Raw genomic sequence first — 15,783 nt, forward strand, 5'->3', positions numbered from 1 at the left:
ATGGTTGACCAGCTGACTGAACAGCAGACTGCAGCACTCAAAGGAGCTCTTTCCCTGTTTGACAAGGACAGTGGTGGAACTATTACAACGATGAAATTGGGAGCTGTACTGAGGTCTCTTGGGCAGAATTCCACAGAAGCAGAGTTACAGGACATGATTAGTGAAGTAGATGCTGATGGTAATGGGACCGTTGACTTCCTGGAATTTCTGGCAATGATGGCAAGAACTATGTATGAAAGACGCAGGCAGTGCAGAAGAAACTAGAGAAGCGTTCCATGTGTTTGGTGAGGACCGCAATGGCTATATCAGGGCGGCAGAGCTTCGCCACGTGATGACAGACCTCGGAGAGAAGTTAACAGGTGAAGAGGTTGATGAAATGATCAGGGAAACAGATGTTGATGGTGGTGGTCAAGGAAACTACAATGAGTTTGTGCAAATGATGACCACAAAGAGAAGACATTGTACAGAGTTTGCTGCATTTCTTGTACAAAATTGTTTATGTGCCCTTTCTTTGTAACTTATCTGTAAAATGTTTCTCCTACTGTCAAAAATATGCATTTATATAGTCATTAGGACTTCATTCCTCCATACTTTCTTCCCTTATTGTCATTGTCCTGAAACCTTATTTTAGAAAATCAGGTAACATGTTGCATGTGGCTTACACTGGATATATCTAAGCCCCTCTGCACATGTGAACTTAGGTGAGCTTGGTCCAATGAGGGAATGTCTGGATTGTGCCTTTTTAAAGCAGTTTTCTTTAGGAACTGTCAGCATGTTGTTACTGAATGGTGGGGCTGCAACTCTGCATGTAAGACAGTCAACAACGTGTACTTAAAAGTTGCACTATTGCAAGACAGGTGTATTGTCCAGGTACTCGTACACACTATTTTTTGTACTGCTGGTCCTGTACCAGAAATATTTTCTTTTATTGTTAATTGCTTTTTAAACTTTGTTTAGCCACTTAAAGAAAATCTGCTTATGGCACAATTTGCCTTAAACCCATTCCAAGTTGTACATTTGTTTTGCAATTTAAAAAATTGTACCTCCTCCCCCAAAAATCTTATGATTCGTATAAACCTTCTGCTTTTGATATGGTCCTGTTGTTATATAAGAAAATGTACTTGTCCTTAAGAAATCACCCTTAAGTGTTTAGGAACAAAGAGTCAGAATGTCTCCAACTAACTCTTTAACATTTCAGAAAATAAATCCTTATATGGAGAAAACTAGTGAAAAAGCAAATGTGGCTAAATATTCTTTGATGAATCTGGGTAAAGAGTATACAAGAGTTTGGGGCTATATTAGCAACTTTTATGCACATTTGAAATCATTGCAAAACAGAAAACAAAGCATAAATAAGATGAAGCTGAGAAACTACTAGAGCTTTAAAAGGAGAATAAGACACTGCAGTGAGGCGCCAGCCAGCTCCCTGCTCAAGGCCCTCTGATCAGCAGCTGTGAGAAGCCCTCCCCATCTTGGTCCTGTTTCAAAGGCCTACTTAATAGTAAAGGGAAGCTTTAGAATATGCCAGAGAGGCAAGGACAAGTCATTGGGCATGTTTTCACAGGTGGAAAGGACAGAAAGGCAATGGCCCAAGTGCAATGCTGGGCCAGGGGGAAAAGGCGAACCTGTAGCTTCAATAGTATCATTTGACAGGCTTGCAAACTCTTAACCTAGATGTCTCATGAAGAGGTCAGGGTGAAAAACATTGTGGTGTCCAAGGAGTCTGTTCTAGCCCTGAGATACTGTCTTAAGGGGCAAAGAACTTGGCTCCCTAGGAGAGGAACAGTGCTCAGTACCAGCCAGAAGAAGGCGCTGTTTTCTCTGGAGTCACCCTTTGACCAACAGGTGTTCCACTCCAAGAGTGCCCAGAATGGTGCCACAGAGCTGCAGGTCCCAGGGGCAGGATTGAGGTGAGGTGAATGAGACAGGGTCATGAAAGTTCAGGGTAGGGTCCTGACTTTATTTAAGATTTTTATACTTTGTTCATAATGAATATTTCTGCATTAAAATATTATTTATCTGATTACTGAGTTGTTTGTTACTCCTTAAACTCTGCACTAGAGCCAGAGTATCACCCCACCCTAGTTCACCCTGGAAGAGCTAAACCAGTGCAGAGTTTGCGGTAGGCCGGACAAGGTCTGGAGTGAATGGGTCATTTTGTACCTATTTAAAAAGCTCTGGCAAAGGAATCAATCCTGAGAAACCGAATTCCTGCCTTGGATATCACTCCATAGTCAGCAGCTGGGGCCTGACTTCTTTACCTCTGTTTCAATTTTCTCATTTGTAAAAAGGAGCTATGGAGCTAGCCACCTATTCTGTACACAGTTTATTCTAAAGACAGAACATCACCCTGACTGAGAAGCTGTAAGAGCCAGACACTCTGTTGAATCTGCCCTTTAGTTATAAACCCAGTAAACTGTCACAGCTCTATCATGTAAGAGCTAGTCTTATCCTCATTTCTGAAGGTAAAGAAATGGACACAGAGGGGTTTAGTTACTTGTCCATGGTTGATCAGCTAGTCAGTAAGTGGAAGTGTGTGTACTTTAACCTCCCTCCGCACCAGCATTTTCAACAGGGGGTGGTCTTTCCACCCCTTGGGGACATTTGTCATTGTCTGTACACATTTTTTGTTGTCGCAACTGGGGGGGTGCAGTGACATCTAGTGGTTAGAGGCCAGGGATGCTGCTAAACATCCTGCAATGAACAGGACAGCCCACAACAGAATAGCTGGCCCAAAATGTCAGTGCCGAGGCTGAGAAGCCTGCTCCATTCTGTGCTCCTGAGTCAGGAAGTTATGTGGGAACTTAGCAATCAGTGTTTCACAAAAGGCAGATGTTGTGTAGTGGTTGTTACTTCTTTTGTCTCAGCAGCCTGGGGTTTTCTTAGGTTATCCAGGGACCCGAATTCCACTGGCTCAGCGCTCCTGCAGGGTGGTTGAGAAGCTGGGCTCTGGAGTCAACCAAAGCATCGTCTTAGGAATTCAACAGTGATTTATTGAGCACCTGCTATCTGCCAGACCTGTCCCAAGCAGTGTGCACACACATAGGTGTCCCTGCCCCACAGAGCTGTCTGGGAGGGAGACGCACACCAGACAACACACAAGCTCATAGGTAATAATGCATTGTGACCGCCACAAAACAGAGGAACTAGGCACCATGACAGACATAACAGGGAAGAGCCTGGTGGGCTGAGGGCAGCGGCAAGGTTTCTCTGAGAATAGCATTTCAGCTGAGACCTGGAGGCGGGAGCATACAACAGAACTGCAGGTGGAAGAAACAGCTGTGCAAAGGCCCTGGGGTGGAAACTGAAAAGTAGGCAGTGTGAGAGGACCCCAGTGGGGGAGGAAGTGGAGAGTAGAGCAATGTGGCCTCGAAGAGATGGGTAGGCAAAGGCCACGTGAGGAGTTTGGCCTTCATGTCAAATAAAGATCCTTTGAAGGGTTCTAATCAGAGTATCGATACAAACAAGGCCTGTCCTTCAGAAAGTGACCCGCTTGAGATCCAGGCACGGGCCTATGTGGAAGATGCTGCATGAAGTCAAAGCCCATAACTGAAGTCAGTCTCAATTACACAACCTTACGTAATGCACCTTCCCTGACCCCAAGTTGGTTGTGAAATGTGATGAGTGAGGCAACTGACATACATGACAAGATTATTGCTAGGGCTCATTCCTTGTTGGACAAAGAGTAGCTTCGCTCACTGGAAACACCTATTAGGGCCACGAGGGGACTTTCCAATGGGCTTCTTGTTTCCTGTTGCTGCTTTTGGATGACTCAGCTTGTGGCACTTTCATTCCCCCTGGAATCTGTATCTTGCCTTCCTCAAATTCCAAGGTGTTCTGAATCCCAGTGTGCTGGCCTCCACCGACTCCTTTCCCACGGGGGCCCATGACAGAGGGCCATGGCTGCCAGTGATGTTCAGGGCCGTGTGTCTGAACTCCTGATCAGCATTTCTGTCCATTCACATGACGCACATGGGACTCTTTGATGGGGACTTACTGACAAGAACTTGAGCTTACGGCTTGGAAGGGATCTGACTGTTTTTGCTCAGTCTTGTAATTTCTGAAGTAGACATTTTTCAAGATATTAAATGGGATTACATGAAGAAAAGCGTTCTACTGGCAATAAATTCAGGATACCCTGTTTCAACACATTTTAGCAGCTTTTTAATTACAGGACTTTTCAAAGCATTTAATGTTTTAATGTGGATTATAAATCTCCAAACAAGAGTGATGTTTGTCAATCCTTTTTTCAGGAGCATCCTGCAGACTAGTGTTGGGAAGTGTGTGCCCCAGGAAACGCCAGCCATAGCCAGTAGGTGGTAGAAGAAAGGGCACTTCAGACTGTTCCGTGCAGATCAGGCCAGGGGCTGCCTTTCCTTCCGGGCTCCGGGCTCCAGGTGTCTGCAGGCCACTGTCTCAGAGACTTCAGTTCTCAACACCAGAGCCCAGCGGAAGGATGAGGGAGGGCTCGGCTTTCCTGGGCTGGCCAGCACGGCCCAATTTTCAATGATTCCTGGAACTGGATGAGAGCTGCCCATGGCTCAGCTGCACACAAAAACACGTTGGCATGGACATTGTTTAACCTGCTTAAAAAAATACAAACCTTTTAGCACTTCTTATTTCTTTAAAATCACTAAACAAGTACAGGGTTTTTTGTTTTTTTTTTTTAATAATCAAATACCACAGCATGTACAGTAAAACTTGGAGGTCTTCCTTCGACTCCTCCCCGCTCCCGCCCGTAGAGTCCCTTATTAAGGCTTGCGTGGTTTGGTGCGGAGAAGGCTGGTCTGCAGTCACAGTGACTGGGCTGGAATCCCAGCCCTGCCACATGTTAGCTGGGCGTCCTTGGGCATGAACCTCAGTTTGCTTATCTGTAAAATGGAGGCACCACACAGTAAGGGCTTGAGGGAGGACTTCATGAGATGAAATACAGAAATGCCCTCCTCTTCCAGGCCCCTGCTCCTACTTGGATTTAGTTAAATTTGACTCTTAGAATTTTTCTACCAGAATCCAGCCACTTTTTTTTTTTTTTTAGTCCAATTCCATGTAACGCATGTGCTAATTACAGAACGGGGCCAATCTGTTCAGTCTGTTCATGTGATTTTTTTTTTTAAGTCCTCAAGGGCAGTTTTTATATGCATAAACCACTCTTCAGAGGTTTATTTTTCAAATTACATTTAACTTATCGAAGTTAATAATTCAAAAACAGATCAGTTTGCTCTCTTGTTTTATAGGTTAGCTTCTCTTGGATGCTGGGAACTAAAATAAAACCTTCCCCATGACCCCAACAGGGTTGTTATTGCCTTACAAAATATCATGCTTTTAAATTCAGTTTATTCTTTTTATAAGTACAGCTAGGATTGCCAGATAAAATATAAGATGCCCAATTAAATTCTAATGATCTAAAAGTCAAATGTACCTAGTGCTCTGTATTTTTATTTGTTAAATCTGGTAATCTTACATCTAGCAAACTTAAATAATTACTTTTAAGAGGTTGTGGACCCACTTACAAAAATTTTAAACTTTTTTTTTAAAGTTTAAATTGTACCCTATTTCCTTGTAAAGTTCTTTTAACTGTCTAAACTAACAAAAAAGCTACCCTTTTAAATATTAAATAATTCTAATTCTAAATAATTCCAACTAATAAACGTATAAAACAATATTAACCCAAACTTTTTACAAGCGTTCCGGAACTGTACATAAATTTAGATTTCAAGTAAAGTTCACAAATCTAAATGGATGGAACCCCCTCGACAGCATGTTTTATGCTGGCATTACAAGATTTTTGACTTATTAGGTCAAACTCTCTTATATGTTACAAGCTTAGGAAATACCACATATGTACAAATCCTTATTAAAGATACAAACAACGTGTGCCTCGTTTAACTTTTTCTCTGGTTGAAAGTCGCCGTTCACGGAGGGAGAGAGCCGTCGCCCCACTGACCAGAGCTGCCCTCGCCGGAGACTCGGCCTGGCCGTCGCCTGGGCTGAAGGCGGCGGGAGACCCACCTCACCAGGAGCTCAGGAGCCATTATTTCCTTCCGTGTCCTCACTGGGGTTGTCCCCTTGGAAGGCCTGGGCGTACTCGGTCAGAGATTTTGCTCAGGATGCTGGCTGGGTGTACGTTGGCAGTACACCTGCGCTCCCGGGGCCACGGCCATTCGCCCATGACTTCCGGAGGAGGCGGTCCAGTGGCCTTCACACTGGTTTCGGGTTGTGCTCATTATCTACCCCCTTTTTGTTCCTTTGTCTGAGTCAAGATTGTATTTTATTTTTTAATTGTTTATTTTTATTATACTTTTTTCCATTACCATGTATTTACCTTCATGGTACCCTCCACCCACCAGTACTTTCTTCACAGAAGAATTTTCTTTGCCAAAGTCTGCAAATCCTACCTGGATTTATAACTCAATTGAACTTTTTTTTTTTTTTTGCTTTTCTGATCTTCATAACTTCCTGCCCAGATCTCTAAAAGTCATCTGGGCTAAAAGTTTACTTGGGCTAAAATCCTACAATTCCTTCAAAACTTTTCTTTCTCCAGCCCGTAGGACTCTCACGAACATTAAAATAATACTCAGTGGAATCATGGATCCCTCCAGGGGCTTTAACTGGCCCTTTATCCTTGAATTCCAGTGATGTTTCCTTGACCTACTCTAGCAGACCAGCACTTGCTCTCCCTGGCAACACACTGCTAGGGTTTGGTGTGTTAAGTCATATACAGCAAAATGGCCTTAAAAAATCATGTCCTTCAAATTAGACTTGACCTTAATTACGCCCATCAGGGTGGTTACAAAATCAGAGCCTGGGTGTGTCAAGGAGCAGCTGGCTGCCAAATCCCGGTGATGGCAGAAAACAGCAGGATTTCCCACTGTCCCAGCCTCACTGTCCGCCCCTCCACTTCAAAGAAGGTTCCACCACCCCAGATGCCCTTTGGGACCACTTGCAAGTGCACCAGTTTTCAGGAAAAGGTACATCGCCTTTTACGACCACAGAAGAGATGACCTGATGTCACAGCTGGCTCCTGACTGGGATAGGAACGACTTCGTAGGGGACGCGGTGCCTAAATTAGGCAGGCCAATTTCCTCATCCGAGTGACAGAAACGGGGGCTCCTAAAAGTCCGGCCCATTTCCTTAAGGAATGAAACCCATGATCTTCAGTTCCTCAGAGAAGTGAAAGCAGTGGCAGGGAATCCAGTAATTCCTGTTATCTGAGGGCCTAATATATAAGTCAGCCGAGCTTGAGGAAGTGACCTGAGGAGGTGGCCGGGAGCCTGCACTGCACACAGTGCTGTCCTCACTGTGCAGTACACTGTGCACCGAGCCCGGGAGTGGCGCCAGGATGTCTCAACTGCTGGCCACCCTGCTCCTCCTCTTCTCCATCAACAGCACCCTGGCCCTCAGGATCTGCTCCTTCAACGTGAGGTCCTTTGGGGAAACCAAGATGGACAACCAGAAGGTCATGGACGTCATTGTGAAGGTGAGCCCTTCCCCTCTCCAAAGGATCAATGCACACCCCTCGCACCCTCTCCTCTGCTTTCACACCTGAAGAGCCTCAGGAGGAACTGACCTAAAGTTAGTGCCTTGGGTGAAGGTAGCAGTTGGCTTGGAATTTTGTAACAATTAGGATAGCAATAATTATAATAGCCATTTCACCTCTCTGTCATCATCTTAAAATGGGGACAATAACAGTACCTCCTTGTAGGGCTATTTCAAGGCACACATGAGCTGATATATGTAAAACTGGTAAAATATTGTGGTACCTGGCTCACAGTAAGCTCAGGTAAGCACTGGCTACTAGTATAATTTGGGTTTTTTTATCCTCACCTGAGAGCATGCTCATTGATTTTAGAGAGAGAGGAAAGGAGACAGAGGGAGAGAAACATCAGTCCGTTGCCCTCATACACGCCTCAGCCAGGGACCGAGCCTGCAACCTGGGCATGTGCTGTAATTGAAAAACCCCTGACCTTTCGGTTCATGAGACGACACTCCAACCAACTGAGCCACGCCGGCCAGAGCCTATTATAATTCTTATTACCGCTTATTGAATCTATGTAAGGCACCATAAATACAAGATTTCATTTAATAACCCTCAGGAAAGAGGATACTAATCCCCACGTAGAGACGACGAGCCTTGAAAGGTGAAGTAACGTTTGTTGTACAGCATGTGGGTGGGTGGGTGGGATGCCCGCTCAGCCTGGTCTCCTAACCTCCAGTGCAGTGCAGATTTTTGCTTGCTTCTCTCCTTCCTTTCCTCCTTCCCGCTTGCCTTCCTTCTTTCCTCCCTTCTCTCTCTCTCTCTCTTATTTTCTTTCCTTCCTTCATTTTTCTCTTTCTTCCTTTTTTCTCTCCCCACCCCCTTCTTCCTCTCCTCCGCCTTCCCTTCCCCCACCCAGCAACCTTTCCCTGTCATTTTCTCCATTCGGATACTTTGGATAATATAACCAGTACCTGGGAACTCTGTCCACACTCTTTATCCTACAGCAGGGATTTTCCACGAGTGGGCTGCAAGAACTTTTATTTGTTTTTTAAAGATTTTGTTTGTTTATTTTAGACAGAGAGGGAGGGAGGGAGACAGAGAGGGAGAGAAATATCGATATGCACCTCCTGAGGACCTGGCATATGCCCTGACCAGGAATCGAACTGGTGACCTTCTGCTTTGTGGGACGACACCCCACCCACTGAGCAAGGCTGGTCAGGGCTGCTGCACAAATGTTTACAACATGCAATACCTGACAATTTAGTCAGGGGCACTGGCCTCTTTCCCCTTAGATTATCAGATTTTTTTTAAAGGTTTTTTTGTTTTTTTTTAATCTTCAGAGGGGAAGGAGAGAGGGAGAGAAACATCAATGTGTGGTTGCCTCTAGTGCATCCCCTGCCGGGAACTGGCCTGCAGGGAACTGGCCTGCAACCCAGGCATGTGCCCTGACTGGGAATTGAACCTCGATCCTCTGGTTCGCAGTCCTGTGCTCAATCCACTGAGCTATACCAGCCAGGGCTTAGATTATCTGATTTTTAAAAAAACAGCCAATACAATAGCCATCTGGTATGAATGGATCAAAATTATACCTACTTTTTTGTCAGATCAGCAAAAAAAAATTTTTGGTATGTTTTAGAATTTTAGTAATTATTTTATCTGTGCCATGAGATGAAGAAGGTTGAAATTGCTGCCCTACAGGTTAATGTATTTTTGACGCTGGTCGCTGAAACCTTTCCCAGGACTCTGACTGGGTGTTACTTTCTTAGAAAAGCCGGGAGTCACCGTGGTACAGTGGAAATGCCAGGAGCCTGGGTTCAGATCCCGCCTGGCAACCAGGTCAATGAGCTTGAGAAGCCCCTTCTGCTCCCTGAGCCTCTGGGGCCTCTCATTAACATGGATTTACACAACCGGTACCACCAGTTGGCTGGATAAAGTCAAGGTGAATAAGGCAACAGGGCAGGCAGTCACTAACACAGAGCTGCCACTGCTGTTATTAGGCAAAATGGATTAGAGCAAGAACTGGCATGTTCCCTTCCTCCTGAGACGGTCCTTTCAGACCTGCCTTGGGATGGTACCCAAGGCCTTCCGGATGTTATTTTTTAGCCAAGACAGCTATGCCAAGCCTGTGAGAACTGTGACTCCCTGGCTCAGCTGGAAACTCTGATACGTGAGGAAACTCTTTTCCCCACTTCCTCACACAAAGGTGCATGAAGCCTGGGTTCCTGCTGAATTCCTCTCACCTTCCTCACTCCTTCCACCCGGGAAGTGTCACCATAGCCTTAGGAGGCTGACACTGTGTTCCTTGGTGACCCCATTGTGGGGGGCACACCACTGGCCCCTTCCTTAACCCACTGGGTTCTGGAGGGCTGAGAGCCCATCGCACCAACAGCGAGTATGTCTGAAGCCTCTGACCTTCCCCATCATCGCAAAAACCACCCTGTAAACAGAGGCCATCAGAAAACAGAGCCACCCAGGGCACTTCCAGTGAAACGCAAACCCCAGGCACTCAGGGTGGCAGTACTTACAGGGTGCCTTGTCTGAGCACCTACTATAGGCCAGGAACTTTACACACTTATCTAATACTATGACGCAGGCGGCATTGCCCTCACTTTATAACTGAGAAGACTGACACCCAGAATGGTGAAGTGACTTATTCAGGCTTCCATAGCATCCAACTGTGTACTCAACCATGCAAGTGGAAATGCCTTTTCCACTCTTTCCTAGTGGGTTTATCACATCAGAGGTGAGCCCGACATCATCGTGCCTTCGTTGGGGAGGTTGGGGAGTGAGGGAGGCCTGCCTTCTCCATCTTGGGTTTGCTGGAAGCACCAACGGCAATTCTACAGATGCCGAGTCCCACCTGGGAGATGTTCCTTCTGTCTGTGACTTTTTCAGTTTGCGTCCTGAAGAGCAGAGCTTGTTCATCCAACCACTGCTCTTTGACGGCAGGCCATGCGCTGGATGCCCCAAGGCCCTGGCAGTGAGACAGTGGATGTGGGAGGCACTGTCCGCCTTTTTGCAGAGTTTACAGCACACGATAACTTAATTTGGAGTGCTATTGTTGGAGTGCCTTTAATATGCTGTATCCAAGTTCAGCCTGACAACCCCTTAGATTAGCAGGCCCATTTTAGAGATGAGGCAACATGAAGACATGAAGTAAATTGCCCAAGGTCATGGAGCAAGTGTGGGAAAGAATGAGGGTCATAAAGGAAGTCTGACTGACCCTTTCTGGACTCTTCCCCACCATGCTGTGCTGCTTCCCGCTTAGAGGCTGAAAGAGGCTTCCATAGACTGCTCTCTGCCCCAGATTTTTCTAGACTTCTCTAGACCGGCCCTTCCCCTCTCCCCAGGTTCACTCACAATATCCCCTGTTGGGATTCTCCCACACCTAGCCATGCAGTGCACCTAATCACCTCCCCCCTGTGAACAGAGTCAGGAAAATCTCACTGAGTTTCAGATCTGGAAGGGTCCTTGGGGGCCCTCCTCCTTGGGTCCTCCTCCTAGGGCAGTGAAGCCAGGGAAACATTTTTTCCCTGCCCTTCGGCCTGAAATTGGGGCAGAAAACAAGGCGTCATGAATGAATTTGAAAACTGGATATTTAATGACTGTGGGGGAAACACAATGTAATATCAGGTTAAAAAGGCAAGACAAGAATTGTGCGATACATATTGCCATTGTTTGCTGAGCAGTCTGCTCTGTGCCGTGGACTGGGCTGAGGATTTTATATCTGTTATGTCATTTAATCCCCATGAGGGGCAATCATCTCAGTTTACAGATAAAGAATCTAGCAGTTCAGGGAGCTTGAGTGACTTGCTCAAGGTCACACCACTGGTGAGTTGATAGAGTCAAGACATGAATCCAAGGCCATTTGACTCCAAGTCCATACCTGGAACCAATGGGCAACTCATTTTGGTGATGCCAATTTTGTGTATGTATGTATATATATATAAATATGGAAAAGGAGCTTCTCCTGAATTCTTTACCCACTGAGCTCCTTCCCACCTTTCAGAGCCTTCGAGTGCCCTCCCCTCCTTGGAGCTTTCCCTGACGTACGGGCAGAAGTCGTTAATTATGCCTCAACATTACTATAGCTGTGACTTTGTTTAGCAGAAATTTCAGTTCCCTCTCATTGTAGCTAGTTGTTTCCACTTGTTTCTCTCATTGGACTATGAGCTTTCAGGGCAGGGGTTGTATTTTAAAAGTTTAGCATGGTGGACTTTATAGTCACACAGACCTGAGTTCAAATCCTGACTCTACCACCTGTACTGGCTGTGTGCCTTTCAGCTAGTCACTCAGTCACTCTGACACAGCTTTTCTCCTGTGCCGAATAGGCTAGTAATCATAGTCATCTCATAGGGTTGGTGAGGCTTACAGTAAATGTCAGCTCTTATAATTATTATCATGGTAATTATGCCTCAGTATCCAGCCTGGTACTTTTCATTTACTAAGGGCTTAATAAATATTTATTATTGTCGATGATGATGATGATGATACATATTCCAGCAAAACCAAGAGGTGGGAAGTTCTGAGTGTGATTGTGGGCTCTGGATTTGGATTGCATAGGTTCACATTCTGCCCCGGCCATTTGCTAATGGGGTGACTTTGGATAATTCACCCACATTCCAGAGCCTCAGGCTCTTTGTCTTTAAAATGGACATAGTAATAGTATCTACCTCGTGGAATCCTTCACTTATTTTAGGCAAGAATTTAATTAGTTTAGCTAAGCACCCAATTTGATAGTTAAAAAACAGTAAGTGCCCCAAGAAAGGTTTTTTTTTGTTATTTGTAGTAAATGCCCCCAGACACCTGGGAATTCTTTCTCTGCAGGTCATCAAACGCTGTGACATCATCCTTGTGATGGAAATCAAGGACAGCTCCAACATGATCTGTCCCAGGCTGATGGAGAAGCTGAATGGGTAAAGACGAGCTCCCCTACCCTGTGTGGGTTCAAAGTCAAGGTCAAGGATACCTGAAAAGCCCCAGGGAACTGAACTTAGTGTGAAAGGAGGCACTCACCCTGACCAACCACCAGTTCGCATGGCCAACACTACCGGGGCTTCCAACTCCATTAGCCACGGTCCTGACAACTCTTCCACCAGCTAGCTTTAATATAATAAAGCAAAATAAGGGAAACAGGTGAGGAGCCAGGACAGAGAGAGAAATGAAAGAAACAGACAAAAGGCTGAGGGGAAAAGTACTGTTATAAAGAAAGACTGAGTGCCAGTGGGAAATTAGGCTATGCCCACAGGCTGGAGTATTACGCAGCCATTGTACATCATGTTTACTACAGAACAGGTTGAACCTAAATGGTCCAGCTTGGACAGATGGCTGCAACTGAAAACAAATGTTCGGGATTGTAGGTAGAGTAATCCATTTTAGTGATCACATCACGTTATAAAGGAATGAGTATGTTCGAGTTCAGAGGGTCATAGAAGAAGGACTGGAAGGACATGCTCCAAACCGTTAGTAGTGGTTACTTTGAGGGGCTGAGGGGCTATAATTGGAGGATTGTTGTGTAGGATGTCAGTGAAGGCATGAGGAACATTTCCTTTTTATTATTTATACGCTTCTGTATGATTTGAATACTTTACAAAAGTCCGAATGATTTTACAAGTTAAAAATTATAAAAAATAATGACCTCAAATAGTTTTAAATGACATTGAGTTATATTTATGATTCATTTCTTTCTCAAAGAATGATCACATCTGACTCCACAGCCAGCACTCTATTCTGAGCCCCCTCGGTTGTCCTGAGAGTGCTCCGGGCAGTTCTCGGAGCTATGGGGGACTGAGAGGCCAGGTGTCTCAGGCATCTCCCCCCAAAGTCTGGAATGAGTCTTCCCACCTCCAGTGGTCTCAGTTTTTGCAAACCTCCCCAGACTGTCCTATGGACCAAGGGCAGAGCCATGCCTCTTTGTCCCTTTATCTGCCATTAGCCCGGGGGGGGGGGGGGGGGGGGGGGGGGCTTATCATTTCACAGCTAAGTTATTGCTAACAGTTTGCCAAACCAGGACTTGGCAGGCCAGAATTAGAGAAGGGCCAGCCTTCCCAAACTGGAAGCCCAGAGGAATCCATGGTCCACACTCTTGGGACCCAGTGGCCCATCTGCATTACAATATGCCGCTAAAGCCCCAGGAATCTAAATTGGCCCCTAAAGAGTCCTGCTTTTTCCAGCTGAACCTGAGACTATGCTTTGCCTTAGACATGCCCTAGATTTCTCTGTGAGCAGGTGGAGTAAAACCAGGTCAGGCTCTGCCCAGGGTGAAGTTATCAGCAGGTTTGGCAAACACACTGAGAATAAAGTTTGATTCTCAGGGATGGGGGAGGGTTAGAGTCTGTGGGACTTCACGGCTGCATCCCCAGAGCACAAACAGTAGCTGATTTGAAATTATAGTTCCGGGCTTGTGAGATAATGCCTGGGGGTTTCAGAGAGGGAGAGAATGTCCAACAAAAATGTTACCAGGAGTGATGTGCTTAGGAGTGCTGCATGGATAGGGTGACCTCATAAGGATGCTCCACCAGGAAGTGTGAGCTGCAGCCCAGCCATGGGCCAGAGTGGGGTTTGGGACCAATTCAGGCCCAAAGCATCTCTGGTCTCAATAGCATCTCACAGGTACAGGCCAAAACATGAGGCACGTAGCAACATGGATTTGGAGGCAGGTAGGATCTGGATTCAAATCCCAGCTTTGTACTTGCAAATGATAAACATGGGATAACAATAGTGCCCACTTCTAAGGACAAGAAATAATGGCTGTAAAGATCCTGGCAGATGTCACATCTAATCATTGGTGGCCCTTTTTATTAGACCCAAATGAAGGGGGGAAATGGGACAACTGTAATAGCATAATCAATAAAATATATTTTTAAAAAAGGTCATAAAAGTGGTAGCCCTTTTTAGGGATGCCATTGGAGCTAGGGAGGCAGTTGGAGAGAGGGGAACCTCTGCAGTAGGCAATGTTTTTCTTTTAAGATGCAATGTCAAACCATTATGTTTTCTAGAAATTCAAGAGGCACAACATACAACTATGTGATTAGCTCTCGGCTTGGAAGAAAGACATATAAAGAACAGTATGCCTTTCTCTACAAGTAAGTATAATCTGTGCTTCCTAGAACATGGTTCACTTATAAATGATAGCTATGAATTGAATCAAAATGCATACCTTTTCTTCAAAACCAAATTTTGACCTCTAACTAGTTCTCAGTATTGATCAAAATAATTTCCATTGAAGCTGGGACTGGTGAAAATTATCAACCCTTCACTTAGGAAAACATGAGCAGCTGTCTAACACCTAATTTGTTGGTTGACTCAGTGGCTGCCTGGTCAAAGGGTCCAGGACTTTTTTATTCTTTATAGTCAAGTCCTGGTCCAGGGATAGAAACCTGAGTTGCCTGGCACAGCTCACTCCAGAACTTCATGTTCTTATCTTCTTCCTACTGGTAATTTGTTTTAAGTGTGAATGTTAAATTGTGGGTACCTCAATTTAACATTAACTAGTGCTTCTCAGATCTTTGGCTCCCAAAGGGTCCTGGCCTTTGAGGAGAGTTGACTGAACTTAGTTCTCAGGCAAAAGATGCCTTCCAGCTCTTGGGTTGGGAGGTGAATGAGGCCATAGGAACCTACACTACTGCTTTTTGAAAGAAAGAGAAAGCCAGCTCAGCTGGATGGGCTTCCTTTTTTCTCTTCTAGGGAAAAGTTAGTTTCTGTGAAGAGAAGCTACCTCTACCATGACTATCAGGCTGGTGATGCAGATGTATTTTCCAGGGAGCCCTTTGTGGTCTGGTTCCAGTCACCCCACACTGGTGAGCCCCATATACCCCGATTGCCCACAGTTTTCCCAGTGATCCCGGAAATGGGCAGCAGCCCTGCATGTGAGCTGCGATCCAGGGTTTATGCAGCATCTTTAGGGAGGCCTGAGGCTTGATGGAGAAGACCATTGGGAACTTCTAATACCTGAATGTAGAGGATGCGGTTTTGTTTGACAGCACCAGGCCGGCTTCTCAGAAAGCGGACTGAAAACCTCCCCGGCCTAGCACCCACATTCTAATATCAATGGTAATTCTGTTGTCTTTGGAGGATGTAGGCTGATAGAAATTATTTACCACAATTCCTCAGTCCCAATCAAATACAGCTATTTCTTCATTTAAAAAGATCCCAGTGATGGTCAGCAAAGGTGAACCCTCCAACACAGGGTCTCATTTTCCCTCCAGTAACTTACATATAAGTCTCCTCCTACAGACTAGGGGTAGAGAGGAAATCCAAACAATTGAATCTGGAACTCTAGCAAGAATTGTATTTGTATTAGCCAC

General features: G+C 45.4%; 1 protein-coding gene and 1 pseudogene across 1 annotated transcript in view; both read left to right on the forward strand.

Moving 5' to 3' along the window:
* On the forward strand, positions 1 to 7,095 carry LOC119043363 (calmodulin-1-like; annotated as a pseudogene).
* DNASE1L3 (deoxyribonuclease 1 like 3) overlaps positions 6,910 to 15,783 on the forward strand; it is a 21,815-nt gene continuing 12,941 nt past the window's right edge. The window contains exons 1-4 of the mRNA XM_037137398.2: positions 6,910 to 7,477; positions 12,305 to 12,393; positions 14,476 to 14,562; positions 15,164 to 15,276. Of these exons, the coding sequence (XP_036993293.2) occupies positions 7,340 to 7,477; positions 12,305 to 12,393; positions 14,476 to 14,562; positions 15,164 to 15,276 (427 nt within the window). The 5' untranslated portion in view covers positions 6,910 to 7,339. The remainder of the gene's footprint in view (positions 7,478 to 12,304; positions 12,394 to 14,475; positions 14,563 to 15,163; positions 15,277 to 15,783) is intronic.

Source organism: Artibeus jamaicensis, unplaced genomic scaffold (assembly GCF_021234435.1).
Source record: "Artibeus jamaicensis isolate MK-2021 breed Jamaican fruit bat unplaced genomic scaffold, CSHL_Jam_final contig_519, whole genome shotgun sequence".
NCBI classification, from domain to species: domain Eukaryota; kingdom Metazoa; phylum Chordata; class Mammalia; order Chiroptera; family Phyllostomidae; genus Artibeus; species Artibeus jamaicensis.